The 16,716-nt window shown below is 40.8% G+C and overlaps 1 protein-coding gene across 1 annotated transcript in view; it reads right to left on the reverse strand.

Annotated features, from left to right (window-relative positions):
- LOC311112185 (low-density lipoprotein receptor-related protein 1B-like) overlaps positions 1-16,716 on the reverse strand; it is a 177,102-nt gene that overhangs the window by 135,975 nt on the left and 24,411 nt on the right. Inside the window, exon 2 of the mRNA XM_084155198.1 lies at positions 7,863-8,000. Within this exon, the coding sequence (XP_084011324.1) occupies positions 7,863-8,000 (138 nt within the window). The remainder of the gene's footprint in view (positions 1-7,862; positions 8,001-16,716) is intronic.

The raw sequence follows: 16,716 nt of genomic DNA on the forward strand, positions 1-16,716 counted from the left end.
GAAGACCAAGCAGATTACGGTATAAGCCGGATGTTGCAAATGGTTGAATTTCTACCAGACCAGGAAGCGTGAAGCTGAAGCTACACGGCTTAAAATGGTTGACACTCTACAGACCAGCCGACATGCAGCGCGAGCTGAATATGGCAAAATAGTGAAACTCTGAAACTCTCAACCTCTACACGAGGTGAAGAAGAAGACAACGCACTAGACCTTATCATCTCAGTCTGCAGCTGGCATGTATAGTCATGAGTTGGGAAGGAAAATCCCTCTCAGACAACCGTTGGTACATCTGAAGTATCTATTTAACAGATCAACTCTACGAACTACATGGTACGCTGAAGTATCCATTCTAACCACCACTATGACCAGAAACTCTTCCAAGGACATTGGGATCTCTGGTGGGAAAACCAGAGTCCTACATCATCAACTCAACTGTCGAGGACAGCTACACGTAAATACATGTTGCATTTCTAATCCGAATGAGCGGTTAGTGGGGTTTTAAGCATTTGTATTTCCGTGAGCGTAGTTTCCAAGGTAACCACGATAGTTTTAATCTCTGTCTCTCCCTTCCACTCTGACCCTCCTTCTACCCAAGTATTCATGCTATTGTTAGTCCAGTCCACTAGGGACCTGTTTCCATTGTATTACGTTAGTAATCAATAACCTGTGTGTGTGTGTGTGTGTGTGTGTGTGTGTGTGTGTGTGTGTGTTTGTATTGTGTTATTATTTAGTTAGTTAGTAAATAAATAGTTAAGCCAATTTGTGTATTGCTGATTTATAAATAAGGTTAGGGTTCATGCAGGTTCAAGGATTATGCAACGTTCAGAATGAGACTGATAAGAGGTAATTATTTAATAAGTGACTGTTATCGATATATACAGTTGAAGTCGGAAGTTTACATACACTTAGGTTGGAGTCATTAAAACACGTTTTTCAACCACTCCACAAATGTCTTGTTAACAAACGCCTGAAGGTACCACATTCATCTGTAGAAACAATAGTACGCAAGTATAAACACCATGGGACCACACAGCCGTCATAACGCTCAGGAAGGAGACGCGTTCTGTCTCCTAGAGATTAACGTACTTTGGTGCGAAAAGTGCAAATCAATCCCAGAACAACAGCAAAGGACCTTGTGAAGATGCTGGAGGAAATAGGAACAAAAGTATCTATATCCACAGTAAAACGAGTCTATATCGACATAACCTGAAAGGCCGCTCAGCAAGGATGAAGCCACTGCTCCAAAACCGCCATAAAAAAGCCAGACTACAGTTTGCAACTGCACATGGGGACAAAGATCGTACTTTTTGGAGAAATGTCGTCTGGCCTAGGCCCCGTGTAGCTCAGTTGGTAGAGCATGACGCTTGCAGCGCCAGGGTTGTGGGTTTGATTCCCACGGGGGGCCAGTATGAAAACGTATGCACTCACTAACTGTAAATTGCTCTGGATTAGAGTGTCTGCTAAATGACTACAATGTAAATGTAAATGGTCTGATGAAACAAAAATAGAACTGTTTGGCCATAATGACCATCATTATGTTTGGAGGAAAAAGGGGTAGTCTTGCAAGCCGAAGAACACCGTCCCAAACATGAAGCACGGGGGTGACAGCATCATGCTGTGGGGGTGCTTTGCTGCAGGAGGGACTGGTGCACTTCACAAAATAGATGGCATCATGAGGAAGGAAAATTATGTGGATATATTGAAGCAACATCTCAAGACATCATTCAGGAAGTTAAAGCTTGGTCGCAAATGGGTCTTCCAAATGGACAATGACCCCAAGCATACTTCCAAAGTTGTGGCAAAATAGCTTAAGGACAACAAAGTCAAGGTATTGGAGTGGCCATCACAAAGCCCTGACCTCAATCCTATAGAACATTTGTGGGCACAACTGAAAAAGCATGTCCGAGCAAGTAGGCCTACAAACCTGACTCAGTTACACCAGCTCTGTCAGGAGGAATGGGCCAAAATTCACCCAACTTATTGTGGGAAGCTTGTGGAAGGCTACCCGAAACGTTTGACCCAAGTTAAACAATTTAAAGGCAATGCTACCAAATACTAATTGAGTGTATGTAAACTTCTGACCCACTGGGAATGTGATGAAATAAATAAAAGCTGAAATAAATCATACTCTCTACTATCATTCTGACATTTCACATTCTGAAAATAAAGTGGTGATCCTAACTGACCTAAGACAGGGAATTTGTACTAGGATTAAATGTCAGGAATTGTGAAAAACTGAGTTTAAATGCATTTGGCTAAGGTGTATGTAAACCTCTGACTTCAACTGTTACATGTATATCTTCTAAGAGTTTAATTACGGAGATGGTAACTCGTTAAACAACTTCTTTCGTGGTGCCCCAAATTCCTAATGAGTTAATTGTTACATGATTAATTGAATCGAGTGACAATTAAACATAGTTAGTTGATTCGATAAATAACAGCCATACATATTAATATAAGTCACGTCACGAGACAAGCATGCCATATGGTCCTAGTTATTCTCCCCAATCATCACCTAATGAAATCACCAGTTTAATTGTATTATTATTTAAATGTTTTTTTTAGCTTAAGGCACCTGGTATTCCCAGGGGGTCTCCTGTCACAGTAGTAACCAGGCCCGATCCTGAACAGGCGTGTTCAGGGTGGTATGGCCACAAGCGTATTATTTTACCCTGTTTCCTCCCCAAATGAGGTCCCTTGGCTCATCTCTGCAACTCCTCAATGGGCTCGGGAGAGGCGAAGGTCGAGTCACGCGTCCTGTGAAACATGACCCACCCTTTTTATCACACTGCTCGCTTAACCCAGATGTCAGCCGCACCAATGTGTCGGAGGTAACACCGTTTGACTGACGACCGGAGTCAGCTTGCAGGCAATCGGCCCTGTCACAAGGAGTCGCCAGAGCACGTTGAGCCAAGGAAATCCCCACCGGCCAAACCCTCCCCTACCCCGGACGGCGCTGGGCCAATTGTGCGCCGTCCTATGAGGATTGAACCTCAGGCTGTAGTGACGCCTCAGCACTGTGGTGCAGTGCTTTGACCACTGCGCCACCCAGGACCCCTCAAAAACACCAGTTTACTATTAGGCAACTAATTAATCCTCTATTTGATCAGGTAGTTGATGGGATAACTTTGTTGGCTAGTTTTCATATTAATGATAGTGAAACTTTATTCACAACTTATTATTGTTGTCATGAGAAATTTATTTCGTAATCTGTATTTGTCATACATCGCAGAGTATGATACCATGTTACTAATTGTAATTATTTTGCACTATAGCCTATTTATTGTCTTACCTCCATAACTTGCTACAGTTGCACACACTGTATATATATTTTCTGTTGTATTTTTTGACTTTATGTTTTGTTTTACCCCATATGTAACTCTGTGTTGTTGTTTTTATCGCACTGCTTTGCTTTATCTTGGCCAGGTCGCAGTTGTAAATGAGAACTTGTTTTCAACTGCCTTACCTGGTTAAATAAAGGTGAAATAAATAAAATAAAATAAATGTTAATGTATGTACTTTCACTGTATTGCTATTTCGAATGCTTTCCAAGTCTTTCACAAACAGTGGTGCGTCATCAAATGTGAAACAGACTCCGATGATGGGGCCTGACCTGTCCAGCTAAGTCACACACTTTCTGATGGAGGTGATGGAGGAATCCACGATGGGACAGCTGACCACTCTAGGCAGGGTACTCCTGGAGACTGACGTTGCACCCTGGTGGGAGGATACTTTCTATGAGGAGAGCACCTAGTCTCTAACGACCATGGACAAGAAGTTCATGCAGACCAAGCAGACGGCGACCATCTTGTTGAGAGTCTTCACCATATCCTAGCAAGCCTTTGGGTGGTAACTATTACATGGACTCAATGCTGTTATTCTTTAAGGTCTAATCATCTCTCTCCACATATTTCTCTGGTTCCTCTTATTGTTTTCTACAATTCAGAGTATCCACAGGGGGGAAATTGTAGTGGAACATTTTGAGAAGGTGATACTCGTGACTAGTGACTTGCAGGCCCTGAGGCCCAGCATGATGACTCCACAGGAGGCTGCTGAGGGGAGGACAGCTCATAATAATGGCTGGAATGTAGTCAATGGAATGGTATCAAACACATGGAAACCAAATGTTTGATGTGTTCGATACCATTCCATTTATTCCGTTCCAGCCATTACTGTGAGCACGTCCTCCCCAATTAAGGTGTTGATGATCAGGCTGTTGATTGTGGCCTGTGGAATGTTGTCCCACTCCACTTCAATGGCTGTGTGAAGTTGCTGGATATTGGCGGGAACTGGAACATGCAGTCGTACACGTCGATCCAAAGCATCCCAAACATGCTCAATAGATGACATGTCTGGTGAGTATGCAGGCCATGGAAGAACTGGGACATTTTCAGATTTCCAGGAATTGTATACAGATCCTTGCGACATTGGGTTGTGCATTATCATGCTTAAACATTAGGTGATGGCGGCGAGTGAATGGCATGACAATGGGCCTCAGGATCTCGTCACGGTATCTCTGTGCATTCAAATTGCCATAGATGAAATGCAATATGTTCGTTGTCCGTAGCTTATGCCTTCCCATTCCATAACCCCAACGCCACCATGGGGCACTCTGTTCACAACGTTGACATCAGCAAATCGCTTGCCCACACGACGCCATACACGCCATCTGCCTGGTACAGTTGAAAGTGCACACTTCTCCAGCGTGCCAGTGGCCATCGAAGGTGAGCATTTTCCCACTGAAGTCGGTTATGACGTGGAACTACAGTCAGATCAAGACCCTGGTGAGGACGACGAGCACACAGATGAGCTTCTCTGAGATGGTTTCTGACAGTTTGTGCAGAAATTCTTCAGTTGTGCAAACCCACAGTTTCATCAGCTGTCCAGTCTCAGACAATCCCGCAGGTGAAGAAGACGGATGTGGAGGTCATGGGCTGCCATAGTTACATATGGTCTGTGGTTGTGAGGCCAGTTGGACATACTGCCAAATTCTATAAAACGACGTTGGAGGCGGCTTATGGTAGAGAAATTAACATTACATTCTCTGGCAACAGCTCTGGTGGACATTCCTGCAGTCAGCATGCCAATTGCACGCTCCCTCAAAACTTGAGACATCTTTGGCACATTTTAGAGTGGCCTTTTATTTTCCCCAGCACAAATTGCACCAGTGTAATGATCATGCTGTTTAAGCAGCTTCTTGATATGCCACACCTGTCAGGTGGATGGATTATCTTGGAAAATGAGAAATGCTCACTAACAGGGATGTAAACAAATTTGTGTACAACATTTGAGAGAAATAAGCTTTTTGTGTGTATGGAACATTTCTGGGATCTTTTACTCATGAAACATGGGTCCGACACTTTACATGTTGCATTTATAATTTTGTTCAGTAAAAATGTTAATGTTTGGATTGTTTCAAGAGTTCATAAAGAGCTACACATTTTGATATATTCTATTGTACTGTAAGTGCTATGGACTTATTGTTACAGGGAAACTGTGTTATGCTGTTCGTTGGACGGCAGATAGTTAAAAGAGGAGTGACACGGGTGTGATCTTATCATTTACATTTAGTTGATTAGATTAGAATCTTGTTGTGTTTTCCTGCCTATTGTTTTAACTAGCAAAGTGCAAAGAAATGTTAATTCAGGTTGGGCGTGAGTTTCTGCTTGAATTTTTAAAAAGTCATAATTTGAGAACTTGTTAGTGTGCTCCTTTGTGTATCACACAAATAGTATTTTCTCTTAGAGATTATTTTGAATTGAAGATATATGTAACCACTTTAAGTCTTATGTAGCTGATAGTCATCTACTTTGTAATGTATCGTGTATTTCATGTACACTGGAATTGTTTGAGTGTTAATTATTTTGTGACTAATAAATCCTATTACAGTGGGGGAAAAAAGTATTTAGTCAGCCACCAATTGTGCAAGTTCTCCCACTTAAAAAGATGAGAGAGGCCTGTAATTTTCATCATAGGTACACATCAACTATGACAGACAAAATGAGAAAAAAAAATCCAGAAAATCACATTGTATAATTTTTTATGAATTTATTTGCAAATTATGGTGGAAAATAAGTATTTGGTCAATAACAAAAGTTTCTCAATACTTTGTTATATACCCTCTGTTGGCAATGACACAGGTCAAACGTTTTCTGTAAGTCTTCACAAGGTTTTCACACACTGTTGCTGGTATTTTGGCCCATTCCTCCATGCAGATCTCCTCTAGAACAGTGATGTTTTGGGGCTGTCGCTGGGCAACACGGACTTTCAACTCCCTCCAAAGATTTTCTATGGGGTTGAGATCTGGAGACTGGCTAGGCCACTCCAGGACCTTGAAATGCTTCTTACGAAGCCACTCCTTCGTTGCCCGGGCGGTGTGTTTGGGATCATTGTCATGCTGAAAGACCCAGCCACGTTTCATCTTCAATGCCCTTGCTGATGGAAGGAGGTTTTCACTCAAAATCTCACGATACATGGCCCCATTCATTCTTTCCTTTACACGGATCAGTCGTCCTGGTCCCTTTGCAGAAAAACAGCCCCAAAGCATGATGTTTCCACCCCCATGCTTCACAGTAGGTATGGTGTTCTTTGGATGCAACTCAGCATTCTTTGTCCTCCAAACACGACGAGTTGAGTTTTTACCAAAAAGTTCTATTTTGGTTTCATCTGATCATATGACATTCTCCCAATCCTCTTCTGGATCATCCAAATGCACTCTAGCAAACTTCAGACGGGCCTGGACATGTACTGGCTTAAGCACGGGGACACGTCTTGCACTGCAGGATTTGAGTCCCTGGCGGCGTAGTGTGTTACTGATGGTAGGCTTTTTTACTTTGGTCCCAGCTCTCTGCAGGTCATTCACTAGGTCCCCCCGTGTGGTTCTGGGATTTTTGCTCACCGTTCTTGTGATCATTTTGACCCCACAGGGTGAGATCTTGCGTGGAGCCCCAGATCGAGGGAGATTATCAGTGGTATTGTATGTCTTCCATTTCCTAATAATTGCTCCCACAGTTGATTTCTTCAAACCAAGCTGCTTACCTATTGCAGATTCAGTCTTCCCAGCCTGGTGCAGGTCTACAATTTTGTTTCTGGTGTCCTTTGACAGCTCTTTGGTCTTGGCCATAGTGGAGTTTGGAGTGTGACTGTTTGAGGTTGTGGACAGGTGTCTTTTATACTGATAACAAGTTCACACAGGTGCCATTAATACAGGTAATGAGTGGGGGACAGAGGAGTCTCTTAAAGAAGAAGTTACAGGTCTGTGAGAGCCAGAAATCTTGCTTGTTTGTAGGTGACCAAATACTTATTTTCCACCATAATTTGCAAATAAATTCATTAAAAATCCTACAATGTGATTTTCTGGAAAAAAAATTCTCCATTTGTCTGTCATAGTTGACTTGTACCTATGATGAATATTACAGGCCTCTCTCATCTTTTAAGTGGGAGAACTTGCACAATTGGTGGCTGACTAAATACTTTTTTTCCCCACTGTAGTTGAATTGAATAAATGCATTCCTCATTTTACAGAGTAATTAGTAGGTCTATTGGTAAATATAACTTACACTACATATAGTATATGCTTGGGTTCCACCTTGACATCCCTACTTGACACAATAAATTAATGCTAGAACATTGGTCGCCAGGATTAGCTATTTGTATCTAGTCTCTTAATAATTGCATAACGGTGCAAGATAGATACATGTTCATTATAGTCATACTGTGTGGTGATGTAAGGCTCGCTACCTTGACTAGATCCTCCAGAGATGAACAGGGCCTGTTGCATTTATTCACATAATAATGGAGTCAGATTGATGAATGTAGTTTATTATTATATTCAACATAATTTCATTCAACTACACACTCACCTCGACAGTGTACTCCTTCATCATATCCGTCCTCACAATCTCTCGCTCCATCGCAAAGTTTATTAAAGTGGATGCATCTTTTGGAGCCAATGCACTGCATGTGATTCGGCGGACATCTCACCAACTCAGCTTTTGTACCTAAAATGAGAAGAAAAAAATAATCGGTTCAAAGTCATATTCTTGATTTGGTCATCAACATGAAGATACTGTAGGCTTATGAGAACCAGTGAAGTTAAGCTGTCTTTCCCATGACAAAAAACACAAAGGTGCATTTGGTCTATACTTGTCTGTCTGTAACTAGACTATTGTGTTGGTGGTATACTTTGACCATCCCCACATGTTCACCCCAGCATTGCTCCAGTATTGTCAAACATATACCGTGCATGTTTTCTTTAGAGTTGGTGCTTCATGGTTAACACCCAAGGTTTCACTCTATTGACTTTCCCTGTGGATCCATGGTCCACTTTAATCATCCCAGCAAGAGGATCATATATAATTTAGGAAATGTGGAGAACAAAAATATACCCTCTCTCCGAAGCTCAGACATACCCTCCTGAGATAAGGTAATGTGTCTAAAGTGGAGTTGAGGAAATACATTGCCTCATGACATGCTTGCTGCTCTGGCATGTGTGTCCCACAGGCCCCAGGTAAAGCCAACAATTTCCACACAGAAAAAATGAATTGTCTGCCCATCAATCAATTTAACCATCAATCTGCATTCAGATGAATGCAAACCAACTGAATAAGAAAATACAAATCAAGACATTCATCACATACTGTAATATATTCACTGACAAATTATTATAGTAAAATAAACATTAATAATCCTGAAGCTGGTTGAGAGAATGCCAAGTGTGTGCAAAGCTGTCATCAAGGCAAAGGGTTGCTACTTTGAAGAATCTCAAATATAAAATATATTTTGATTTGTTTAACACTTTTTTGGTAACAACATGATTCCATATGTGTTATTTCATAGTTTTGATGTCTTCACTATTATTCTACAAGGTAGAAAATAGTAAAAAATAAAGAAAACCCTTGAATGAGTAGGTGTGTCCAAACTATTGACTGGTACTGTATATCGGTACAAAGTATTTTTCATAACAAATGTTTTTTTAAAGCAGTCTAGAATCAGTCTGTAATTATATTACACAGAATGGGTTTAATTATTATTTCCACCGGGCTACTCAACATCTATTATATTTACTAAAGGCATACTTATGAGTAGGTTTTGAACAGGGAGCCAAAAGCAATGTCCCGTCGAACCAGTATTTGCTTATTGCAATGCAAAAAAAGTATATAAATCGTATCTAACCTAATAGTCTGCAGCTATACAAATATATCACAGAGCAACATTACCGCAGTGCTATAACACCATTATAGAAATGTTGAATTTTTTATGATTAGACAGATAACAGACAGAACAGGTAGAGTGCAGAACACACACAGATCCTCTACCAAATCAAACCCACCCCAACCCCCCATGTTCTAACAGAGCCCCACCCCAAAACCAGACTTAAAGCAGGCATGATATACAATGAGGGCTCTATTTTAACAAACCTAACGCAATGGTCAATCTAAGTGCTGGGCGGTAGCGCTATGGGTTCAGGGATGTATCAGAAATATTTTTGCTCTTTTCACAAGCACAATTATCGGCACATTTGCTGGCAGTGGGGCGAAAGGGCTGGGTTTTGATGAATAAACAAGTTGTGGGTGTGTCAAAGCTTGGCCCCTTTCCAAATCATGTCCAATCAATTGAATTTACCACAGGTGGACTCCAATCAAGTTGTAGAAACATCTCAAGGATGAACAACGGAAACAGGATGCACCCGATCTCAATTTCGAGTCTCATAGCAAATGGTCTGAATACTTATGTAAATAAGGTAATTCTGTTTTTAAATGTGTATTATATTTGCACAAATTTTGGGGTATTGTGTGTAGATTTATGAGGAAAAACATTTATTTAATCCATTTTAGACAAGGCTGTAAGGTAACAAAATGTGGAAAAAGTCAAGGGGTCTGAATACTTTCCGAATGCACTGTATATATGCAGTGGCGACCCATCATTCAGGGTAGGTGGGGGCAGCTAGCGGAAAATACGGAGTATAGGCGTTGGTAATGTTCTCTAGTTGCGCGGTGATTGGCTCAGTGTTATGTCACTCATGGGGACACTACGTCACTGCCAAATCTATGGGTAGAGCTAAGACATTCAAGCCCCTTGGGTGCTGCCATAGAGTTACATTAGAAGTGGCCATCCAAGAAGGCTCAAGGTCATTGGCCACAGATAAAATTTAATCAATTCACGTTATATCTACAGTAGCTTTGATTGGACTGAACATGTCAACGTCATACTTTCAAAATCTTAGCTAGCAGTCATCATCATGAATCAAGTTGACAATCTACTGGCAAATCCTTTTTAATCCTTGTCATATAAAGATAAATAATGAAGAGAAATTATAGATCAAACGTATCGGTGCTCATCGGCCATTGGACATGAACATTACACAACAAGTTGGAAATCGCAAATTCAACAATGAGTGGTTTGGAAGGAATCAGTGGCTAACTGCAAGCATTGCAAATCAATCACTAGCCTGCTATTCAGTGGAGTTGGTGTGTGGTCTCAATTCTCGGTTTAAGGTTCTCTTTTCCAAGCTTAAAATGATAAACATTCAACATTGGCCATACTGTCAATCCAGCATGATTTCTGCCGCGCTCAAAACAACTGCGAAATCTGACTTCAGTGAGTTCAAGACAACTTGGAACTCAGGACAAAACGAGCTCCGACTGGAAAAATATGTTTTGAACGTTCATCCTACTCTGCATTTTAAGTTGGGAACTTGGGCCTCTTTCTAGAGCTACGACCTGAAGATCACTGACGTCATCATGATTCGACCTTGTTTCTTTCCGAGTTCCCAGTTGTCTTGAAAGGACCATAAATCCAGAGAAGGCCAGACTTTGATGACAAAGTTTGATGACAAAATTTGCCAACGAAAGACCGCTGCGCCACCTTCCTGTTCAAGTGAGCACAACACAACAAGGTGAGTCCAAAAATATATTGTATGCTGCTGCATAAATTATGTAATATGCCAGGGAGATATGTATACTGTAGCTAAGGAAGTAATACTAAGTGTATGTTGTGTAGTAAGCTGTTAGTAGCCCATGTGCCTCCCCCTAATAATTTGGTTTATTTTCCCCTCTTAATTTCGCCTACTGTTCTGACTTGGTGGTTCACATGTAGCCTATAACCTGTTTGAGAGAAATGTAATCATCGAATATTGTAAGAGCTTTCATTGTCTGCTTATTTGCCCCCTTTATTTTTCCTACGGTTCTGACTTGGTGTACAGGAAGAACACTATAAGAATGGCCCATGTTCTGAATTCTGTCGCTGTACATTTAAAAAGAGCTGAACAAATAGTTATATTTGTTTAACGTCCGTCCTGGCTCGCTCATTAATGTCTTAATCAAAATTACGGATTGCCTCTTATCCGCTTGTTGTCCCCTTATGCCATAGTTTGTACATCTCAATTGTCAGTAGAAACCACATTTGTTTAAGCAAGTCAGCCATATCAGCTAAGTTTTTTAAAAAGGCAGTAAATGATGCTGAATGAAGTGGTAAGGTGTTGGGACTGCTGTTGGGACTCTGCTGTTGGGACAGCTTTATATAGGCCCTAACAGTTTGTGGGCACCGTTTGTCACCGTTATAGTGCAATTCATGTATTGTTTAGTGTTGTGTTGTGTTGTGTAGTGGCTTTGCTGGCACGCATCCCCCCAAAAAATAATTGTTTGCCCCACCAATATTTACATGCTAAAATCGCCACTGTATATATGCACTTTTCTTCAAATTAAAGTGTTTTTCCCTCAGTAAACTTTGGTCTAATACTCACAGTGATTACAATATGCTTGTTGTGTTGCACAGAAACAATGTGTTTTTAGAAAATATCCCATGATGAACAACTTACACAGAAGTTTGGATGTTTGCATGAATAATCTTAGCAAGTTAAGATATAATCAAGAATTCTTCCATACTTGTTCGTCAATTTAGCTTTTCCTCTAGAAACCAGTCAAACCACAGATTGCACAGATACAAACAAATGGAAATGAATCAAATGATTTGTATAGAACAGTTATTTAGTTAGGACGTGGGCAAGTCAGACCCACTACACATACAGCACAAGTCAGGTTCAAAGACAAACAATGACAATATGGCCTTTAATGTTGCATTAATAAAAACTGCATATCCTGCAGTTTAATACCACAACGCTATGCTACATTACTCTGACAAACCTCCCTCCTGCAGGTGCCAATCCTCCAGGGGAACAGATACTGTACATTCACAAGCCATTGAGTTTTATGTGATGAGTCTGTGTTGGTAAAGTCACCCCTTAGTAAACATGTTTTCATTAACACAAGGTCCTTACATTGAGTAGTATGTAAGGGTAAGTCCTTACATTGTGCACCATTCTCATTCACTTCAAAACGTAATAGATGTCTGCAACATTGAAGGTCCCCAAGAACACCGTGGCCTCCATCATTCTTAAATGGAAGAAGTTTGGAACCACCAAGAATCTTCCTAGAGCTGGCCGCCCGGCCAAACTGAGCAATCGGGAGAGAAGGGCCTTGGTCAGGGAGGTGACCAAGAACCTGATGGTCACTCTGATAGAGCTCCAGAGTTCCTCTATGTAGATAGGACAAACCTTCCAGAAGGACAACCATCTCTACAGCACTCCACCAATCAGGCCTTTATGGTATATGGTATAGTGGCCAGACGGAAGCCACTCCTCAGTAAAAGGCACATGACAGCCCGCTTGGAGTTTGCCAAAAGGCACCTAAAGACTCTCAGACCATGAGAAACAAGATTCTCTGGTCTGATGAAACCAAGATTGAACTCTTTGGCCTGAATGCCAAGCGTCACATCTGGAGGAAACCTGGCACTATCCCTAAGGTGATGTATGATGGTGGCAGCATCATGCTGTGGAGATATTTTTCAGCAGCAGGGACTGGGAGACTAGTCAGGATCGAGGAAAATATGAACGGAGCAAAGTACAAAGAGATCCTTGATGAAAACCTGCTCCAGAGCACTCAGGACCTCAGACTGGGGCAATGGTTCACCTTCCAACAGGACAACAACCCTAAGCACACAGCCAAGACAACGCAGGAGTGGCTTCGGGTCAAGTCTCTGAATGTCCTTGAGTGGCCCAGCCAGTGCCTGGACTTGAACCCGATCGAACATCTCTGGAGAGACCTGAAAATAGCTGTGCAGCGACGCTCCCCATCCAACCTGACAGAGCTTGAGAGGATCTGCAGAGAAGAATGGGAGAAACTCCCCAAATACAGGTGTGCCAAACTTGTAGCGTCATACCCAATAAGACTTCAGGCTGTAATCCCTGCTAAAGGTGTTTCAACAAAGTACTGAGTAAAGGGTCTGAATAATTATGTAAATGACATATTTCAGTTGTATTTTAATTTTTCTTTTTTTGCATAGATTTCTAAAAACCTGTTTTTGCTTTGTCATTATGGGGTATTGTGTGTTGATTGATGAGGGAAAAAACCAATTTAATCCATTTTAGAATAAGGCTGAATACTTTCCGAATGCACTGTATAACACATTACAAAACAAAGGACAGGATGGCATTGTCGTAGAGCAGGACTACCTCAGTAGATCAGCGATCTCAGGCTCCTAAACTGAGTTAGATGTTGGTTGAGGATGGTGATGCCAGATGATTTCCATAAGGAAATCTGGTCTCATTGATCAAAAAGCAGCCGGTGCTGAAGTGCATCTTTTAAAGCCAGCTCCATGGGTAAAAACAACCAGACACTGTATATCCAATCAACAACTTAATTTTTTAAAGCTGATAAAAAATAATATATATGTACAAAATGTACAGAGCTCTCTGTTTAGGCTGCTTTCTGGCGCCGTTATTATAATTAACTTGTAAAACAGAGTATCAGACTTCACCCAAAACAATTCAATATTGACAATATAAATGTCAGTTTACAAGTGGTTGTCACACTGAGGTATATTTATTTTTGGAGAGAAAAGGATCGAAGACTAAACAAAGCCTAAAACACACAAACAGCTTCTCTGGAGGCTTAGCAGAGCAGCAGAAAATATGCTGTCAGAAGTTCAAGTGCCTGACAACCGAGACACGTCTTCAATGTGTCTGTCTGTATCCCTTTGGAGATCAACAATTTAGAACGCCTGCACTATCCCCAAACACTGTATAACACTACAACAATACATGACAGAACTGTACATTGACAATTACATTGGTAATCAAACATTTTACATATTAGCCCACTCCTCAACTTGAGTATCAACAAACTATGTAAATAGACTATACTGCAAATAAATACATGTGTAAAAAAACAGTGGTTGAAATGGCTTTCCTACAATCAAACAAATTAAGTCTGTAATATTATAATGGTAATTGATCAGTGTTGAACAAACATATTACTTTGGTTAGTTTATTAAATAGATTTGCTAGAAATAACTGCATGGTCTCATAGAAACAGACCCTACAGGCATGTTTAAGTCTTCTACACCATGTTCCTGAAAAGGAAGCTTTGCTGAGAACGTTGACAAGTTTACCACCTCCTTCTGCCTGATGTGCTTCGCTCAAGATTTCAGACCTTCACAATAACTAGAGCAAGGGCAAGCCAGGTTTTTAGATTAGAATAAGCCGAAAGGGAATGTTTTATGGTTTGGAGAACAATTTTCTTAATGGTTAGGGCCCTACAAAATTGGTTATATTTTTAGCCAAATTCCGTTTAGTCTCGTTTTTTTATCTTTTAGTCTAGTTTTTTTATCTTTTATTTTGTTTTAACAAAATTGGATGTTCTAAGTCTACAAAAATGTTTAAACCACATCAGGAGTCCACATCTTTATAGAAAATATTTTGTAGGATCTAAAGGGTTAGGGCCCTATAAAATCTGTTGTACTTTTTGCCAAATTCCATAGAGTTCTTTTTTGCCACATTTCATTTTCTATTAAAAATTATAATAATTTAGCTAACAAAATTGGATGTTCTAAGTCCACAACAATGCTTAAACCACATCAGGAGGGTCTAAAGGGTTTCCACTTTAATGAAAGTGTGCAAAGACTGTTGTGTTGCACATGTTGCACATGTGGATATGTTTGGAATAGAAAGTCCTATCCTCTCTGAAAGTGCATTTCCCACTTCGGCCCAATTGAGTGCAATTTTCATGAGGAGCTCAGCCCTTATGACTTTAGGGAAACTCTCAGAACTTGGACTTCCATTCAAAAGAATGGCCGTGGGTCTTCTCAGAGCTAGCTATTACTTTTGATGCCTATCCTCTTGATGTTGGCTATCCTAACCAACATAGAAACAAGACCATGAGAAGCTGAGTGCAAGTTAATATTGATAAGGGGCTACTATTGAACCTAAGGTCTATTCCTTACATACTTTACTAATGTAGTTCTAGTTATCTCACTTTCCAAGAAAATATTATGCATTGCATCACCTGCATTTGAGGGCGAACCAGAGGAAAGCATATTACCATAACAGCAGGATATATTCTGTGGTACCTTCATGATTGTTTTATTAGGAGCTTCATTCCTTGCCCCCCTGCAGAGATGGTGGGCAGGACACCTCATCTCATAAAAGCAAGAGCCACTATACATTAATCTGCTTTCACAACAAACACATTATTTGTGGTGGAAAAAACAAGAGAAGAAGAGAGACTACCTCAGCAGAAGAGGTTCGAAAGGAGTTGTTACACTTCGCTGTGTCTTACCGTCACAGAGTGAAACCGTTGTTTTGTAAAAACTCCTCCTGCAAACTCTAAGTCAGATGTTGAAAAGTGTTGTTGTTTGATAGCTTAGAGACAGACCCACGGTACACATAGCCAAATAATCAAAACCTACTTTGTAGCCCACATCCTCATTAGCTCAAACTGGTTTAAAAGTATTGAGTCATCTGTCTTGGAATGTCTTTGGTTCCTGGTTTCAAAAGCATAGCCAATATAGAAACACTAAAAATAATAGCCTAGAGACAAAACACTTTCTGACTTTCCCAGTATTTTCTCAGGTCATTTTCATATCGTACACCTCTGTAGCTATTGGAGAAATGTCTCATATCATTGAGTATTAGGAACTCCAATAGATCCTTAATCTTTCAATCTTTTAGGATGCAAAGCGCTGCAGGCTAACTTAACAGGAGACAAATCGATGTAAACTTAAATGAACAAACCTTCATTAGGAGTACAACCTTCCATTCTGCAGAAGGTCAGGTCTTTTTCCCTCCACAACAGCAGTCTATCAAGCAATTATCAACACATACACACACACACACACACACATACACACACACATACACACACACACACACATACACACACACACACAGTCAGAGTCATGATCCTCAGAATAATTCCCCCACTAAGAATACATTAATAATTTATTGGGCTCATCTTAGAAATTCTGAGTGGATTTCACAGCCATGCTACTTAATATTATTTGCATTGGCATGGACTGAAACACCTTTGTGAGTTGGTTATGAGTTTTGTTTTTGGCTTTGGGACACCGTCGTTCAGTGTTTCAGATAGATACCTTAATTGTTCCTGTACAGTATGGGATCACAAACTGATCTAAACCAATCTCTCTCTCTCTCTCTCTCCTCTCTCTCTCTCTCTCCTCTCTCTTTCTCTCTCTCTGTCTCTCTCTCTCTCTCTCTCTCTCTCTCTCTCTCTCTCTCTCTCTCTCTCTCTCTCTCTCTCTCTCTCTCTCTCTCTCTCTCTCTCTCTCTCTCTCTCTCTCTCTCTCTCTCTCTCTCTCTCTCTCTCTCTCTCTCTCTCTCTCTCTCTCTCTGCTACATTATCTTTGACAGCCTCCTAACCC

The sequence above is a fragment of the Coregonus lavaretus genome (assembly GCF_964263955.1).
Source record: "Coregonus lavaretus genome assembly, chromosome: 38".
In the NCBI taxonomy this organism is placed as follows: domain Eukaryota; kingdom Metazoa; phylum Chordata; class Actinopteri; order Salmoniformes; family Salmonidae; genus Coregonus; species Coregonus lavaretus.